Genomic DNA, 14,274 nt, shown 5'->3' with positions numbered 1-14,274 from the left:
TCACTGCTATAAATTTCATACAAAATATTATCCAATATTCTTCTTTCAAGATTAAGTCCATATATAATAATCACTGTGGGTTTTGACTTAACAGATCAACTACTGATAAGATCTTTTGCATTTGATTTGTTTCATTCTGGTCCATCACACTAACAATTACAAAGATGAAAACAACACCGTCCAGTGTGACTATTTAAGTTTTATCACTTGAAAACTCATCACCCTTACATGTTTCAAGCCCTGTGGATCATCCTCAGAGGGCATCAATACTTTTTCCGGAAACTACTATTACAATAGGTGTTAAATTATTACATACACATATAATGTCTGAACTGCACAATGTACACAATGTTGAATTTTCAGTCACAGAAGTCTTCCTGGTATTAAAATTTTTAAAGTTTTTTAAAACTTTGTTGTTTAAGATTAAAAGTTATAAACCATGCAGATTCGTGTCAATTCTCCTACTGTTTTTCTTGGAGGTGGCTGATCTTGTGCCGCCTGTCTATCTTGAGAAAGGAGATTCTTAGTATTGTACATGTTTGTTCGTGGCTTGCTGTGTTGTTTACACTGTTACACAATGGGAGTACAATGAGACAGTATATCACCTACCTGTAGACTTCAGGAAAGTCTATGATTCAGTTAGGAGGGAAGTATTGTAAAATATTCTGTTAGAGTTTGGGGTACCCATAAAACTAGTTAGGCTGATTAAAATGCATTTAAATGAAACGAAAAGCCATATAGGTAAATATTTGTCTGATAATTTTCCTATCCAGAATGGTCTAAAACAAGGAGAAGTTTTATCGTCATTGCTTTTAAAATTTGCTCTTTTAGAGTTTGGGATACCCATAAAACTAGTTAGGCTGATTAAAATGTGTTTAAATGAAACGCAAATTCCATATAGGTAAACATTTGTCTGATAATTTTCCTATCCAGAATGGTCTAAAACAAGGAGATGTTTTATCATCATTGCTTTTAAAATTTGCTTTAGCATATGCCATTAAGTCCAGTCTAGAAAACCGAGATTAACGGCCCTGGGGATTTGTTGCACTGACCACGTGATGCCCTCTATCCACAAAAGTTGGCTCTAACTTCGCCGAAAAGCGGTGGTTGCTCGGTTGGTATAATTCGCTTGCAGACTATAGGTCATGGAGATTAGTATGCCATTAAGAAGGCCCAGGGAAACCAGGTGTAACTGACATAATCTGTTGGTCTGTGCTGATGATTTGAATCTACTGGGTGATAAGTGTATGGATACATAAAGAAAAACAAACAAACTTTAATTGATTCTAGAAGGGGGTTGGTCTATAAGTAAACACAGAGAAAACTAAGTATATATTGCTGTCCCATCACCAGAATGCAGGACAAAATCATGACATAAAGATAGGTAACAGATGTTTTGAAAATGTAGCCCAGTTCAGATATTTTGGAACGACTATAACAAATTAAACCTGATTCAGGAGGAAATTAAGAGGAGACTGAATTCGAGCATTACTTGCTACCGTTCAGTCTAGAACCTTTTGTCTTCTCATCTGCTGTCTAAAAACATAGAAATTAGAATATGCAAGACTATAATTTTGCCCGTGGTTCTTTATTGGTGTGAAACTTGGTCTCTGACATTAAGGGATGAACATAGACTGAGGGTGTTTGTGAACAAGAGATTGAAGAGAATATTTGGACCAAAGAGAGATGAAGTGACTGATAGTTGGAGAAAACTGCATAATGAGGAGGTTCATAACTTGTACTCTTCTTCAAGTATAATTAGCATGATCGAGTCAAGGAGGGTGAGATTGGCAGGTCATGTAGCATGAATGGAGCGACGAGGAATGCATGTAGGATATTTGGTTGGAAAGCCAGAAAGAAAGAGACCACTAGGAAGACCAAGATATAGGTGGGTGGATAATATTAAAATGGTTCTTAGATAGATTGGTTGGGGTGGTATGTACTGGAGTGATCTGGTTTAAGAAGGGACCAGTGGAAGGGCTCTTGTGAACACAGTAATGAACCTTCAAGTTCCATAAAATGCTGGGAAGTTCTATAGTAGCTGCACAATTGGCGGATTCTCAGGAAGGGCTCAGCTCCATGAGAGTGTGAGTACAATATTATTATATGCCGTATTAATTTCACTTCTTTGAATAAATATAATATTGATTTTTTTTCCTCTTGAATAGTATTTAAACAGTGGGTGCACTCAGTATTTTACTACCAGTGTCTCTGAGAAGAAACTGAACAACAGTCAGAAGAGCCAGAGTCATCTGATGAAAGGAGGTCTTCGAGATACCATGCTGGATGATATAGAGGACTTCACTAATATGGATAATGTGAGTCTGGGCTATGTCTGCATTGTAACCTGGCTTATACTGTAATAGGACTATTGTATATAATTGTATCTGCCTATTCTGAGACACATTAATTCTTTTCAGATCACCATATTTGTTTTTCAAGATCCATTGAAAAAAATTGTATGTAAATATTCTGCGNTAATGGCCCGAGAAAAGTGTGGTCTTCTAGCGGGTCCATGGATTATACCTATCAGCTGAGAGGAATTATCTCTGTTTGTCCTTGACTGCCGTGATTCATCCTATCCGTGCTTATGGAGTTGGCTTTATCAGAACGCGCAGTCAGCACGTTACGTCATCGCTTACCATTCATGTGTCATGTACAGTGCTTGGAACTCTTAACGACAACTTTGAGATGGCATGCGAGTTTTTTGTACTTCAATTTTATGGCTTCATGTCACTCACAAGTTAGTTTGATGTTACGTACATTATTAACGTTACAGAATCCACATATTCCTGCCAGTTTTAATATCTATTTTGTAATCAACAAGTGTGTAACCCCGGTCAAAGTTTGACACTTCTCTGGCCATTATCTCCGTAACCGTTCAACTTTGGACATAGGTGTTTTTGGTTATATCGGCATACTTTAACATAAGGAACACCCTCCCGAAGTTTGGCACATTCCTCCTGGGACACCCTGTAGAGCCCATTAAGTCACGGTCACATGATTAGCTTCTTAAGAGACTTAGGGGAATTTCTTCAGTTCCTAAAAGCAGCTGCCTTAAGATACCACAACTGCTTCTTCCAGCACCATCTTAACTTGTTGTAAATAAGGTATTCAGCATTATGTCATACCACGTGTCATTGCTGACAGTAGCTGTTTTCTTTTGTTCTTAATATATTATAGTTACCTGGTTTTTTCCTGTTGTAGGCATTGGGCCGATTGGGTCTGAGTGATGCTGAGCGGCTTAACATCTATACCATGGTAGCCTCAGTACTTCACTTGGGAAATGTTGCTTTTGAAGACAACCCTGAGGACACAAAAGGCGGGTGCCAAGTATGTGGTAGCTCTGAGAAATCTCTGTCAATAGCAGCCAAACTAATGGGAGTGGATCCAGGAGAGCTACGGCAGGCACTTGTATCCAGGGTCATGCAGTCAAGCCGTGGAGGTCTGAAAGGCACAGTTATTATGTGAGTTGAGCAGCAGGGATGTCTGTGCCCACTAAAGAGAACTGACTTTGATTCTCCCAGTAATCAGTATCATAATAGTATACATATAATGGTCCTTTGAAGTCATTGTGTCAGACTTCACTTGTAGAGCACACAGCTGTAAAATATTATACCTGAAGATTATTCACAGCCGAATGCCTATCTATGATATTCATTTCTTTGTGGTTACTCTCCTAGTGGGAAATAAACACAACAAGTTGACTCTCATACTAGCCCACTGCAGAGCCCTAGTAACAGCTGATATGAAGCAAAACCCTTTTAAGCCTCTCCCCAGAGATATTGGATTAAATGACATTTTACTGACATTTTACTGACATTTTACTGACATGGCTGGCTTCCAACTAGTGATCACAATGTATACAGATAAAAATCCACCATAACTGCAGCCATATCCCATCTCATTTATCTCGGGTCATTATTCGTACATATTGTTTTACAAAGCAAGTCTACATCAAATATTATGTTCCAGAATGCTTGTAACATTACCAGGTATGCTGTTTTCCACTGCCCCAATGCTGGCAGAACTTTGCTATGATTCAGTTTGCACACTTTTGCCAGCCTTTGCAGCTTTAGAGTATATTTGTTCGTGTTAATGGGAGTCACTTAACAAGCAGATTCCATTATTGGCAGATGATAAAAATGTGGTAGTTGAAGAAGAAGATGATGATGGCTGTAGATTATCCTAACTCCAAGATACACTGGAGGCCTGTGCTGCCCACATTCATAAAGTATTTACTTTGTCATATAATAGGGTTTAACATTGCAAGCAGAAATGTAGATTGGTTATAGTCCTGTTTTCAAACTTAATACTCTGGCACAGGGTGAAAGCACTTCAGTCCTTGATTAAGGACCTTAAAAGTTTTCAAAAACAAGTCTGTGAAAATAAAAGAACTAGTTTCAATAAAACCTGGAACATATTTTTTTAACATCAGTAATTTTATATTTCAAGAAGATGATTGTTGTTTTTGGCAACCAAAACATTTCTGTGATATGGAATTTCAGTTTAACTGATTTTTTCTGACATATTTCACTAAATTTAGCTCCAAGAAACTCAAGTTAGTTGCATCAGGTATCCAGTGAAGTGGCACTTGTGTTATGATCTTTGTTAGAAAATGATACCATGTAGCAAATGTTTAGGAATGCTGTATATTATTTTTGACTTTCATACAAATTAAATAAGACACAGGATGTTTTATCTGATGAAATTTTCAGTGCCCTGTCTCATAACCTTTTCTGAAAATCAGAAGGTAGTAGAGTCTGCAACCTGTTTTATGACCACAAGTAATAAATTATTAATATTCTGATGTAATAAATGAAGCACTTTCTGTTTGGAATTGCTTAAAAGATGTGATGGATGTCAGCGGGGATATTGATGAAGCTTGTAGTAAATGCAATGAGGGAAGTTCAGAACATTGCTGACATGCATATTTTGCTAGCATTATAGAAGTTACTTTAAATATCAGAATTGATCCTTGTTACTTGTATTGTTCAATGTATTGTTTCCTACTCGCTTTCAGGGTTCCACTAAAGGTATATGAAGCCAACAATGCAAGAGATGCTCTTGCCAAAGCTCTTTACAGTAATCTGTTTGATTACATTGTTCAACGCATCAACAAATCAATCCCCTTCAAAGCATCAAGTTATTACATTGGGGTCTTGGATATTGCTGGGTTTGGTATGATAAATATTTCTCTCACAACTAAATGATTTTGATATTTCTTGCTTTGAGAAATGTGTTGAAAAAATAATTATCTGATTGAGCATATGTTTGTTTATAGAACTAAAGACAACAAAGGAGTCAAAGCACAGGTATCTCCTGATTTATGTGAATTAAGTGAATTTCATGTGAATGGTACACAGTGATGTCCATATCAGCTTGTGTCTGGAGACATTTAATTTGTGAGTTGTAGCTGAAAGAATACTGTCATGACCATTCGGCTATTGTTATTAAATTTGATGGCTCATGTCTTTCTAGCAGATTAATAACTGCCTGCAGGGCCTCTGTGCTTGCCAGATTTGAATCCTCTGGATTAATACCTGTGGGGACACCTAAAAACCCTTGTGTATGCAGCTCCTGTTGACATTGTAAAAGCACTTGACCATCGCATGATGGATGCCTGTCAGACTATCTGCAACTATGCCAGCATATTTGAGTGGATGTGGAGGTCCATAATGAGACATGTTGAGAAATGCATTGAATCTCATGGTGGACATTTTCAGAACTTGTTATAATTGTAGTCTGTCAACCATAGCTCACAAATGAAATGTTTCTGGGTGCATGTTGCTGTGGACACATTTTCATGATTTGTGATTTGGACCCTTACCCAATATTTGTCTGCATCTTTCAGTTATACCCTGAATATATAGTAGGTTTAAAGAATCAAATTCTATAAAAAAATCATTTTCTTCATGTATTAAGTACCTGCTCAGAATATGTAACTCACACTTTTGGCAACTGAAAATATGACCATACATAAGAAGTTTATATTTTCCTCTATAATATACTGTTATTAATTTCCAGTCATTTTCTCAACATCAACATGTAATCTTATATTTTTATTTTTAGAATATTTTAGAATAGTTAGAATAGTGTCATCATAATAGTTTATATGGCTGGTAACTAGTTCCAAACTGATGTAAGCATATCTGTATTTTGAATTGAAAAGCACAGTTGTTTTAGAGCTTGGAATTTTGCATGATTTCCTTATTTTAGCACTGGAATGCCTTCAGGTAATTATACTTATTTTTGCAGAATATTTCACAGTTAACAGTTTTGAGCAGTTCTGTATCAACTACTGCAATGAGAAGTTACAGCAATTTTTCAATGAGAGGATCCTGAAGGATGAACAGGATCTCTATCAGAGAGAGGCCCTGCAAGTCCCAAAGATAGAGTTTAGAGACAATCAGGACTGCATTGGTAAATACAAATTAGATTAAAAATATTAAATATTGGTAGATTGTAAACTGTAAATTGGTACCAAAATTTGTTAATATTATGCACTTTTGTTTCATCTTGATTGAGGGAACTCAATTGTGCTATGTTTTGATAGTGGTAATCTTTCACAAAGGTTGTAGCTGGTGTGCTTGATACTTGAGTGATGGTTATTGCATGCAATATGCATGACAATAAACAAGTAATATATGATCATAATTTCTTGATTTCTTTATGAGACACACTCGTATGATATATGTTGGTCTGAAGGAGTTACAGAATGCTACTTGTTGTTTTGTTGTTTAGCTAACTTACAGAGCTGAGTCTTCAAGAAGCTGCTAGTCACTCAGCTACTTAAGAATTTTCCAACATTTTATGGAGCCTGAAGTTTCATTACTGTGTTCATAAGAGTCCTCCACTGGTCCCTTTCCTGAGCCAGATCAATACAGTTGATATCACTCCATCCTCTCTCTCCAAGATCGCTACTTGTTTATTAATATTAATTTCTGAATGTAACAGTCACAAACTTCTTCAAGAAAATGAAAAGAGATATTGAATTCCATAGCTTTATGTTTAATGTGTTCTTCTGATGTTATAAAATAGAATTGAAATCGAGAGAGAGAGACAGATTTGAAAACTCTCCTACAATCAGATATATATAACAGTTATCTATTAACCAATTCATACACATAATAAATAACATATAATCTCATAATTATTTAATGCATGCCTGTTAAACTTTCATTTTGCTTCTGAATTAATTTTACAATTGACCTTGTCATTCACCTTACATCATCTCTGGAACATAAGGAGGGATTGATGCAATATAATATTGAAGATTTATTAATGGTAATATAATTAATTCTGTTACAATTAATTTAAATTTAGTTGCTTATTTATCAGGCTCTTATGAACATGGTAAGGAAATTCCAGGTTCTGTAGAAGGCAGGGAAATTCTTGATCAGCTGAGTGACTGTTAGCTTTTTGAGAAGGCCTTTTCTGCATGGAATGAGTTAGTTATTACATAATATGAATTCGAATACCCACTTTTGGAACTGTTTAATTTTCTTACATCACATGGCTATGAAACTCTGATTTATTTTGCAGACTTGATAGAGTCTAAGGGCACTGGAATCTTTGCTATCCTGGACGAGGAATCGAAGCTTCCAAAACCCAGTGCTGAACACTTCACCATGGAAGTTCACCAAAAGTGGGCAGGACACTTCCGTCTAGCTCTTCCAAGAACATCACGGCTGAAAGCACACCGTGACACAAGGGATAATGAAGGGTTCATGATCAGACATTTTGCTGGAGCAGTCTGTTACAGGACTGTAAGTCACCTTGGACACTAGCATAATTTATGTGATTATAAGCACTATAACAACAGTGAGCACTAATAATCATTGTCATTCTTGAATGCTGTTCATAACACTAACAAATCTGATAAGTGCGCTAAAGAATGATATGTTTAGTGCAGTTACCATTCAAAATGTGGACATTAAGCAATTAATTGTTTAGAGAAAAAATTTATCTCAGAAGTTTTAAATTATAAGAAATGACAATAGCTGATCACAGAAAGTGCATTGAATTTAGGAAAGGTGAATGAAGCCAAGAAATTCAAATAAAATAGTAAAAGGTATTTTGAGTGTGTGTCATCGAATTTGTCCAGGAAAAGGTAATAACACTTTTTTGTAGATAAGGTTTGAGCCATTCATAGGAATAGATACTTTTAGATTCATCTTGTATAGACTTGGTCTCTAACAAATGTATATTAAATGTCATAATATTAATATATGGTGCTTACTTTCTGAATAACATGTAAAAATAAGGAAAAATAACAGCAGAACATGATAGGGAGGATTTTGAAGCAGATGCAGATTAAATACTATATAGTGTCATGTGTTTGTAACTAGACATAAGGTTTGGATTAATAATTGAGTCTGTTGGATGCTTATCACTCTAAACAACAGATAATTGCAAACATTTTATTATTATTCACAATATACAGGAAACTGCAGCATGTTTGAAGTCTTTCTGGTATGCCATATCTTCGTGTACTCATTGCTTGGTTGTGGTCTCCATTAATGGAGATTCTCTTTCATGTTTCCATTCTTGATGACCCTCATCCTAGACAGCTTCCTCTTCACAGAAGAGCAGACCTGATCCTCCTTTTACAGCTGTGTTGCAGCCTTGTTGTTTTTTGTCATGGAAACATGTTCTAACAAGCTATTGTATTACAATGGACACCTCTGGAACACTAACTTGATTCCAAAATTTTTTATAATTTCTATTTTGCAATAATTATTTACTTAGAAAAACATTTCATTTTAATGAACAAATGTACAGTCTATGAATGAATGAATGAATGAATGAATATATAAGGGGTGGGCATTCTCAGCACTTACACCACAACCTACAGTGATCTATTGTGCTTCCCCTTTTGATTATCCCCTCAACAATCCTGTGCTTTGAATGAAGTGCAGGATTTTGTACATGAGGGCGTCAAAATAGTCACTTGGTTCCATAAAGTATTGACCCAAGTGACGTAATCTTAACACATTGCGGACCGGTGGTTTAAATATTTAAATCACCCTAGGGACCGGCGTTTTTAAACCTACTACCCTAACTTGTGCACTGTTCACTTTAAAAATTAATATAAAATCTCCTAATTAATTTTATGAACTGAAATTTTTGGAGAACACTTACCAGAGCTCCTAGAAGTGCTTGCGCATGTGATATCTCTGGAAACATTCCCCTTTGTGAAGAGGCATTACGCAGAAGTTGCACATGTAGGCAGTTCTACTCTTCTTCTTGTGCTCTGCACACACACGGCACTGCCTAGAAGGGTGTTTCTTCTTGCAATATTCACTCTTCACAATTTTCATGAGAATATGTTTCCGCATATTACAGATGAATGTAATTAACAATTTAAAATGACACTGACTTCGGTATATTTGTGGTACACACATAATTGCATTAAGATATAATGCTGTTAAGTGTCCACATATTTGACAGAATAATGAAGAAAGATTAGATTGATGGCAATTTTGGGTGCTGATATGAATGATGTGTAGCTGAAGAAAGATATTTTGAGCAATATTAGTGTTTCTTTCAGTCATATGCCTCGGTAATGATTCCACATTTTTAACATTACCATCTTGAAGAGCAGTAGATCTGTTATAAGATGTAACTCTTATTTTGGTCATTCATAACAAAAGATTGACATTAAAAATTTGATCTATCCACTCCCCCATACATCTTCATGAGGTAGGGCTTAATTCGTTAAGCATAGGGACAACTTTACCTTTACCTTTACTATTCTATTTGATGGTGATAGCAGATAAATTATTTTCACTGCACTTTATTCACAACGTCTGTGATCAAAACACATTCTAAGCAGGTAGCCACACAGCCAGCAGTCATGAAAGTTCCCAAAAATTGAGGTCATATGATTTCTCTGCTTAAATGACAAGCCACTATCAGAATTTTGCACCTTCTTTGTCAAAGTGGTCAGCTTATTTTGATCTGGGTTTTCCCCTTACCACATTTAATTCTATTTGCATATTTATTCCACACACATCATGAATGGAGTATGAGTTGGATTACAAATATACCTTCAACATTTTTATGTGTAATTAAGTATAAAGTTATTTTACACACATTTGTGTGAATATTGTAGGCAATTTGAAAGCCTTTTACTATAAAATTTGAATAATTTGTGTAAATATCTCTTTATCAATTTTAAACCTTGTGACTCCCATGCCTAGTTTACCTTTTTGTGACAAAAGTAGGAAGTAGTTGTTGCAAAAAGAAAAGACACTAATATAATGGCTTTAATTTGGAAGCATGAAAACCAAATTCAATAATTACATTACAAGACTCTTTGGATAAACCTAGAAGAATATTATATACAATATGGCATTCTACAATGTTCACAATTTCTGTTGTTAATCTAGGGCCAGTTTATTGAAAAGAACAATGATGCACTCCATGCTTCATTGGAAGGTTTAATCCAAGAGAGCAGGAACCCATTTCTTCAAGTTTTGTTTGCATCATCATCCAACATGAGTCAACAAAAAGGAAAGCTTACTTTCAGCAGTGTTGGTTCAAAGTTCAGAACACAACTGGGAGAACTGATGGACAAGCTTAAGAGCACTGTAAGTTCTGGGAGATTAAGAAAATGTTTATTATCATCTTATGGTATCATATTTTCATGTGTTAGTGACTAGACATAGGTTTGGACTGATAATTGGATTTACTGAACACTTATAATTCATAACTATTAAATAACTACATATTTATTTTTACATTTTATTCGCAAATTTAGCGAAAAATTTTTAGTGATATGAATTCTAGACAGATGTATACACAGTACCACAAAAAATTGGGTCAACATGAAAACAGAAGTCATTCAGTCATGTCCTCTCTGACTTATCTTTGCAGGGCACAAATTTCATACGATGTATCAAACCAAACCAGAAAATGGTGGATCACCAGTTTGAGGGAGGTTCAATTCTGTCACAACTGGAATGTTCAGGCATGACAAGCGTCATGGAGCTGATGCAGAATGGCTTTCCATCTCGAGTTCCTTTTGCAGATTTGTACAATATGTATCACAAATACTTGCCACCCAGACTGGCAAAGTTGGAGCCTAGAGTCTTCTGTAAGGTAACGAAAACTGTATCATCTTGCGGGGCCCATCAGATTTAAACTAAGAAAAGTTGAGATTGTTGAAATGAGTGAATAAAAACAGTAGGTTCAAATCTGTATCAGGGACCTTGTAAGGAAGTATTATTCCCTTTTAGTACACCTTCAGATATGACCTGTTGAAACAGAATGTCTGTCACAATATTTGAGAGCCTAGTTTGACATAGTATAGTCTCAAGACAGTATGGGTTTCTAGAATAGTCTGTGTGTATGTATACCTCCAGAACTTTAGAAAGCCTCTTTTCATTAATTCATGACATTTAAAACTGACATTTTTTATTATGTTTATATTTTTTGTATCTGCCAGGCACTGCTGAAGGCACTGGGGATGACAGAGAATGAGTACCGCTTCGGCGTGACTAAAGTGTTTTTCCGACCAGGCAAGTTTGTAGAGTTTGATTCCATCATGAAATCAGATCCCGAGAATTTGGCTAGTATGGTTGCCAAGGTCCACAAATGGCTTCTCACATCGAAGTGGAAGAAAACACAGTGGTGTGCCCTGTCTGTTATTAAATGTAGGTGACATTTTGTAGGTTTTGTACAAAGATGGCATGAGGACTTCACTAGCCAGCTGCATGTCTCACTGCATGAAGTATAGAAGCAAATATTTCTGTGCTTGACTTCGCTTCCCAGCAAACTGCAAAGAGCTAATACATTCTGCCTTCCTTCATTTTTTTATTTCCTGTTATAAACACTTTGCCAGTGTTATTGAATTATTATATTAAGTAAATGTGTAAGTCATTTCTGTTCCATGTTTTGCAGCCAATAAAAGTAGATTGTGTGCTATGATGTTGATGCTATCAGTGCTAACAGTTGTAAAATTGCAGCTTAAATCTGATAAAGACAATGAATTTATTGTTTAATGTCGTTTTATGCTTCACATTTTTCATTTAATAGGTTCACACTGTTTTTCTTATTCTTGCTCTTCTTCATTTAGTAACATGTGTTATTCTATCTTGCTTGTTCAGAGAATTTTTAATTATTCATATATTAAACAGGACTGCTTTGTCAGATGACCAGTCTGTTGTTTATCTCTATGGATCTTAAATATTCTGTACTTTAGCTTCACAGTTGACCTTGACCCTTAGTTATGCATGCCATATGGTCAAATAATGCATTATTCAGGACAAGTTTAGTGAATTATTTAGTATAATGCTAGAACATATATACATATAATATTACAAGAAATTATTGAATCAAAGATTTTGGGAGGTTTCAGAGTTAGTTCATGTTAATTCTATATAAACATTACTGAAAAAATTTACTCATTAAATTTCATTCATGGAAAAAATGTGTGTGTTTTATCTGAGCAGCTTTTGGCATAAGTTCATCAGGTCTTCATCAGGTGATCACTCTTTTATGCCATGTATCATAAATCTTACTTATTACAATACATCACATTGTACTTTTTTCATGTATTGAATTGTTAGCTGTAACTTCACAGTGGATCCATTGTCAGAGCTCTACACATCCTATTCTATTACAGTAAATCCTCGATTTAATGGACCCCAATTTTTTTAACAGATTTCAGATTTAACAGATACAGGCGTTTGGTACCTCTCTGTTATTCATTGGTTCTCATGTGTCGGTACTTCCCTGAAATATTCTGGTATATGTACTTCATCAGACAAGCTACGAACACAGTACGTGTCTAATATATAGATCATTCTGTTGCAAATTAAATATGAGTTGTACTGTGTTTGGTTTGATCTTTTGCAAATATGTGTTTAAATTAATGCACCATATACAAAAAAAGCACAAATTTGAGTATAAGACAAACATTAAAATTGATTGAAATGTTAGAATCAGGAGTCTGCATCACACATAATTGTAGGAAATGTACTGTGAAGGAATAAACTGTGTCAGATATGCAGAAAACAAAAGATAAGTAAAAAAGTGTTGTTTTAATATGTGATGTGATGCCCCAGGTAAGCAAAGAAATCGTGTGAAAATGGCACAAGAAACCTCACAGGAAGATGCTCCGTTGAAATTATATCTTTTTTTTTTTCTTGATAAATGCAGGTTGTGTTATGGTTCAAAATGCATCACTTGTTATTTAAGGACTTTTGGTTTCCTACAGATGCTATTTTATGGACATTTCAATTTAACAGATGTTCAGAAATATTTTACATCCCTCCCCAGTTAGTCTGTTAAATCGAGGATATTGTCACATGTATGAGTGACTATAGATGGGGTTTGGATTGGTCATTTGGATTTATTGAACACTTACTGATTGTAACTATAAGTAATTGTAGCACCATCACTAATCTTCACAATTCACGAATCACTAGAGCACATGCTAAGACTTCTCAATCTGCTTTCACTAGTCATTTCCTGGTAATGGATCTTAACAATGTCCTTACTGACTGGCAAATATCCCACAACTGACTAATCTATAAACTTTGTCCCACTTATAACCTATCAGCATGGACTGCATGCAAAACACCGCACCTCATTGTTATAGTTCAGTTGTTGCTTATAAGGAATCCATTGCTTAGAAGTGGGTGCTGTTTAGTGAGTCATTACTTAGCAATGGATTTACATGCTACAATATACTGTATTTTAATTTAATGGCAATTTTAATGATTTTATAATAATTTATAAAGGGAAAGGTGTCCCTGTCTTAACTAATTATACATTATGCCATGAAGGCATATGGGGGAGTGGATGTATAGATCCACATTTTCTTGACCTTGGTATTATTTGGAGGTGAGAAGTCAGCTTCCTGCCCCTGCCACTTTACCCCTGGGGCATGGAGAAGAGAAAATTTTTGACTCTACTGGGACTCGAACTCCATCTTCTCAGTCATTCAGCCCATAGTCAGTGTAATATTTTATAACAAATAGAAATTTTACACTTAAGTCTTAAATATGGGTACTGTACAAAATTCGCAAATATATTGACCAATATTTGCAATGCAAAAACAATGGCTTCATTGGAATGAGTATTGTAGCTTGATGACCAATGAGGTCAAAATACATGTATATAGCTGCTGAGTTGTTATATGTAGTTCATAATAGTACTTATATAGGATGTACTGAAAGGCTTTATATGTGTAATGTATTTGTTATGAGTAACTCATTTTTTTTTTGCTGGTACTTCTGCTACTTGTCTGTTTATTTTGTAGCA

At 35.3% G+C, this 14,274-nt stretch overlaps 1 protein-coding gene across 1 annotated transcript in view; it reads left to right on the top strand.

Moving 5' to 3' along the window:
- Positions 1 to 14,274, top strand: part of LOC111872254 (myosin heavy chain 95F) — a 103,504-nt gene that overhangs the window by 66,769 nt on the left and 22,461 nt on the right. Inside the window, exons 7-14 of the mRNA XM_023865964.2 lie at positions 2,169 to 2,318; positions 3,208 to 3,467; positions 5,024 to 5,181; positions 6,259 to 6,423; positions 7,546 to 7,769; positions 10,395 to 10,595; positions 10,882 to 11,106; positions 11,453 to 11,660. Of these exons, the coding sequence (XP_023721732.1) occupies positions 2,169 to 2,318; positions 3,208 to 3,467; positions 5,024 to 5,181; positions 6,259 to 6,423; positions 7,546 to 7,769; positions 10,395 to 10,595; positions 10,882 to 11,106; positions 11,453 to 11,660 (1,591 nt within the window). The remainder of the gene's footprint in view (positions 1 to 2,168; positions 2,319 to 3,207; positions 3,468 to 5,023; positions 5,182 to 6,258; positions 6,424 to 7,545; positions 7,770 to 10,394; positions 10,596 to 10,881; positions 11,107 to 11,452; positions 11,661 to 14,274) is intronic.

This window comes from Cryptotermes secundus, unplaced genomic scaffold (assembly GCF_002891405.2).
Source record: "Cryptotermes secundus unplaced genomic scaffold, Csec_1.0 scaffold941, whole genome shotgun sequence".
Classification (NCBI taxonomy): Eukaryota; Metazoa; Arthropoda; class Insecta; order Blattodea; family Kalotermitidae; genus Cryptotermes; species Cryptotermes secundus.
Note: the sequence above shows the minus strand (reverse complement) of the source record. Positions and strands in the feature narration are given on the sequence as shown.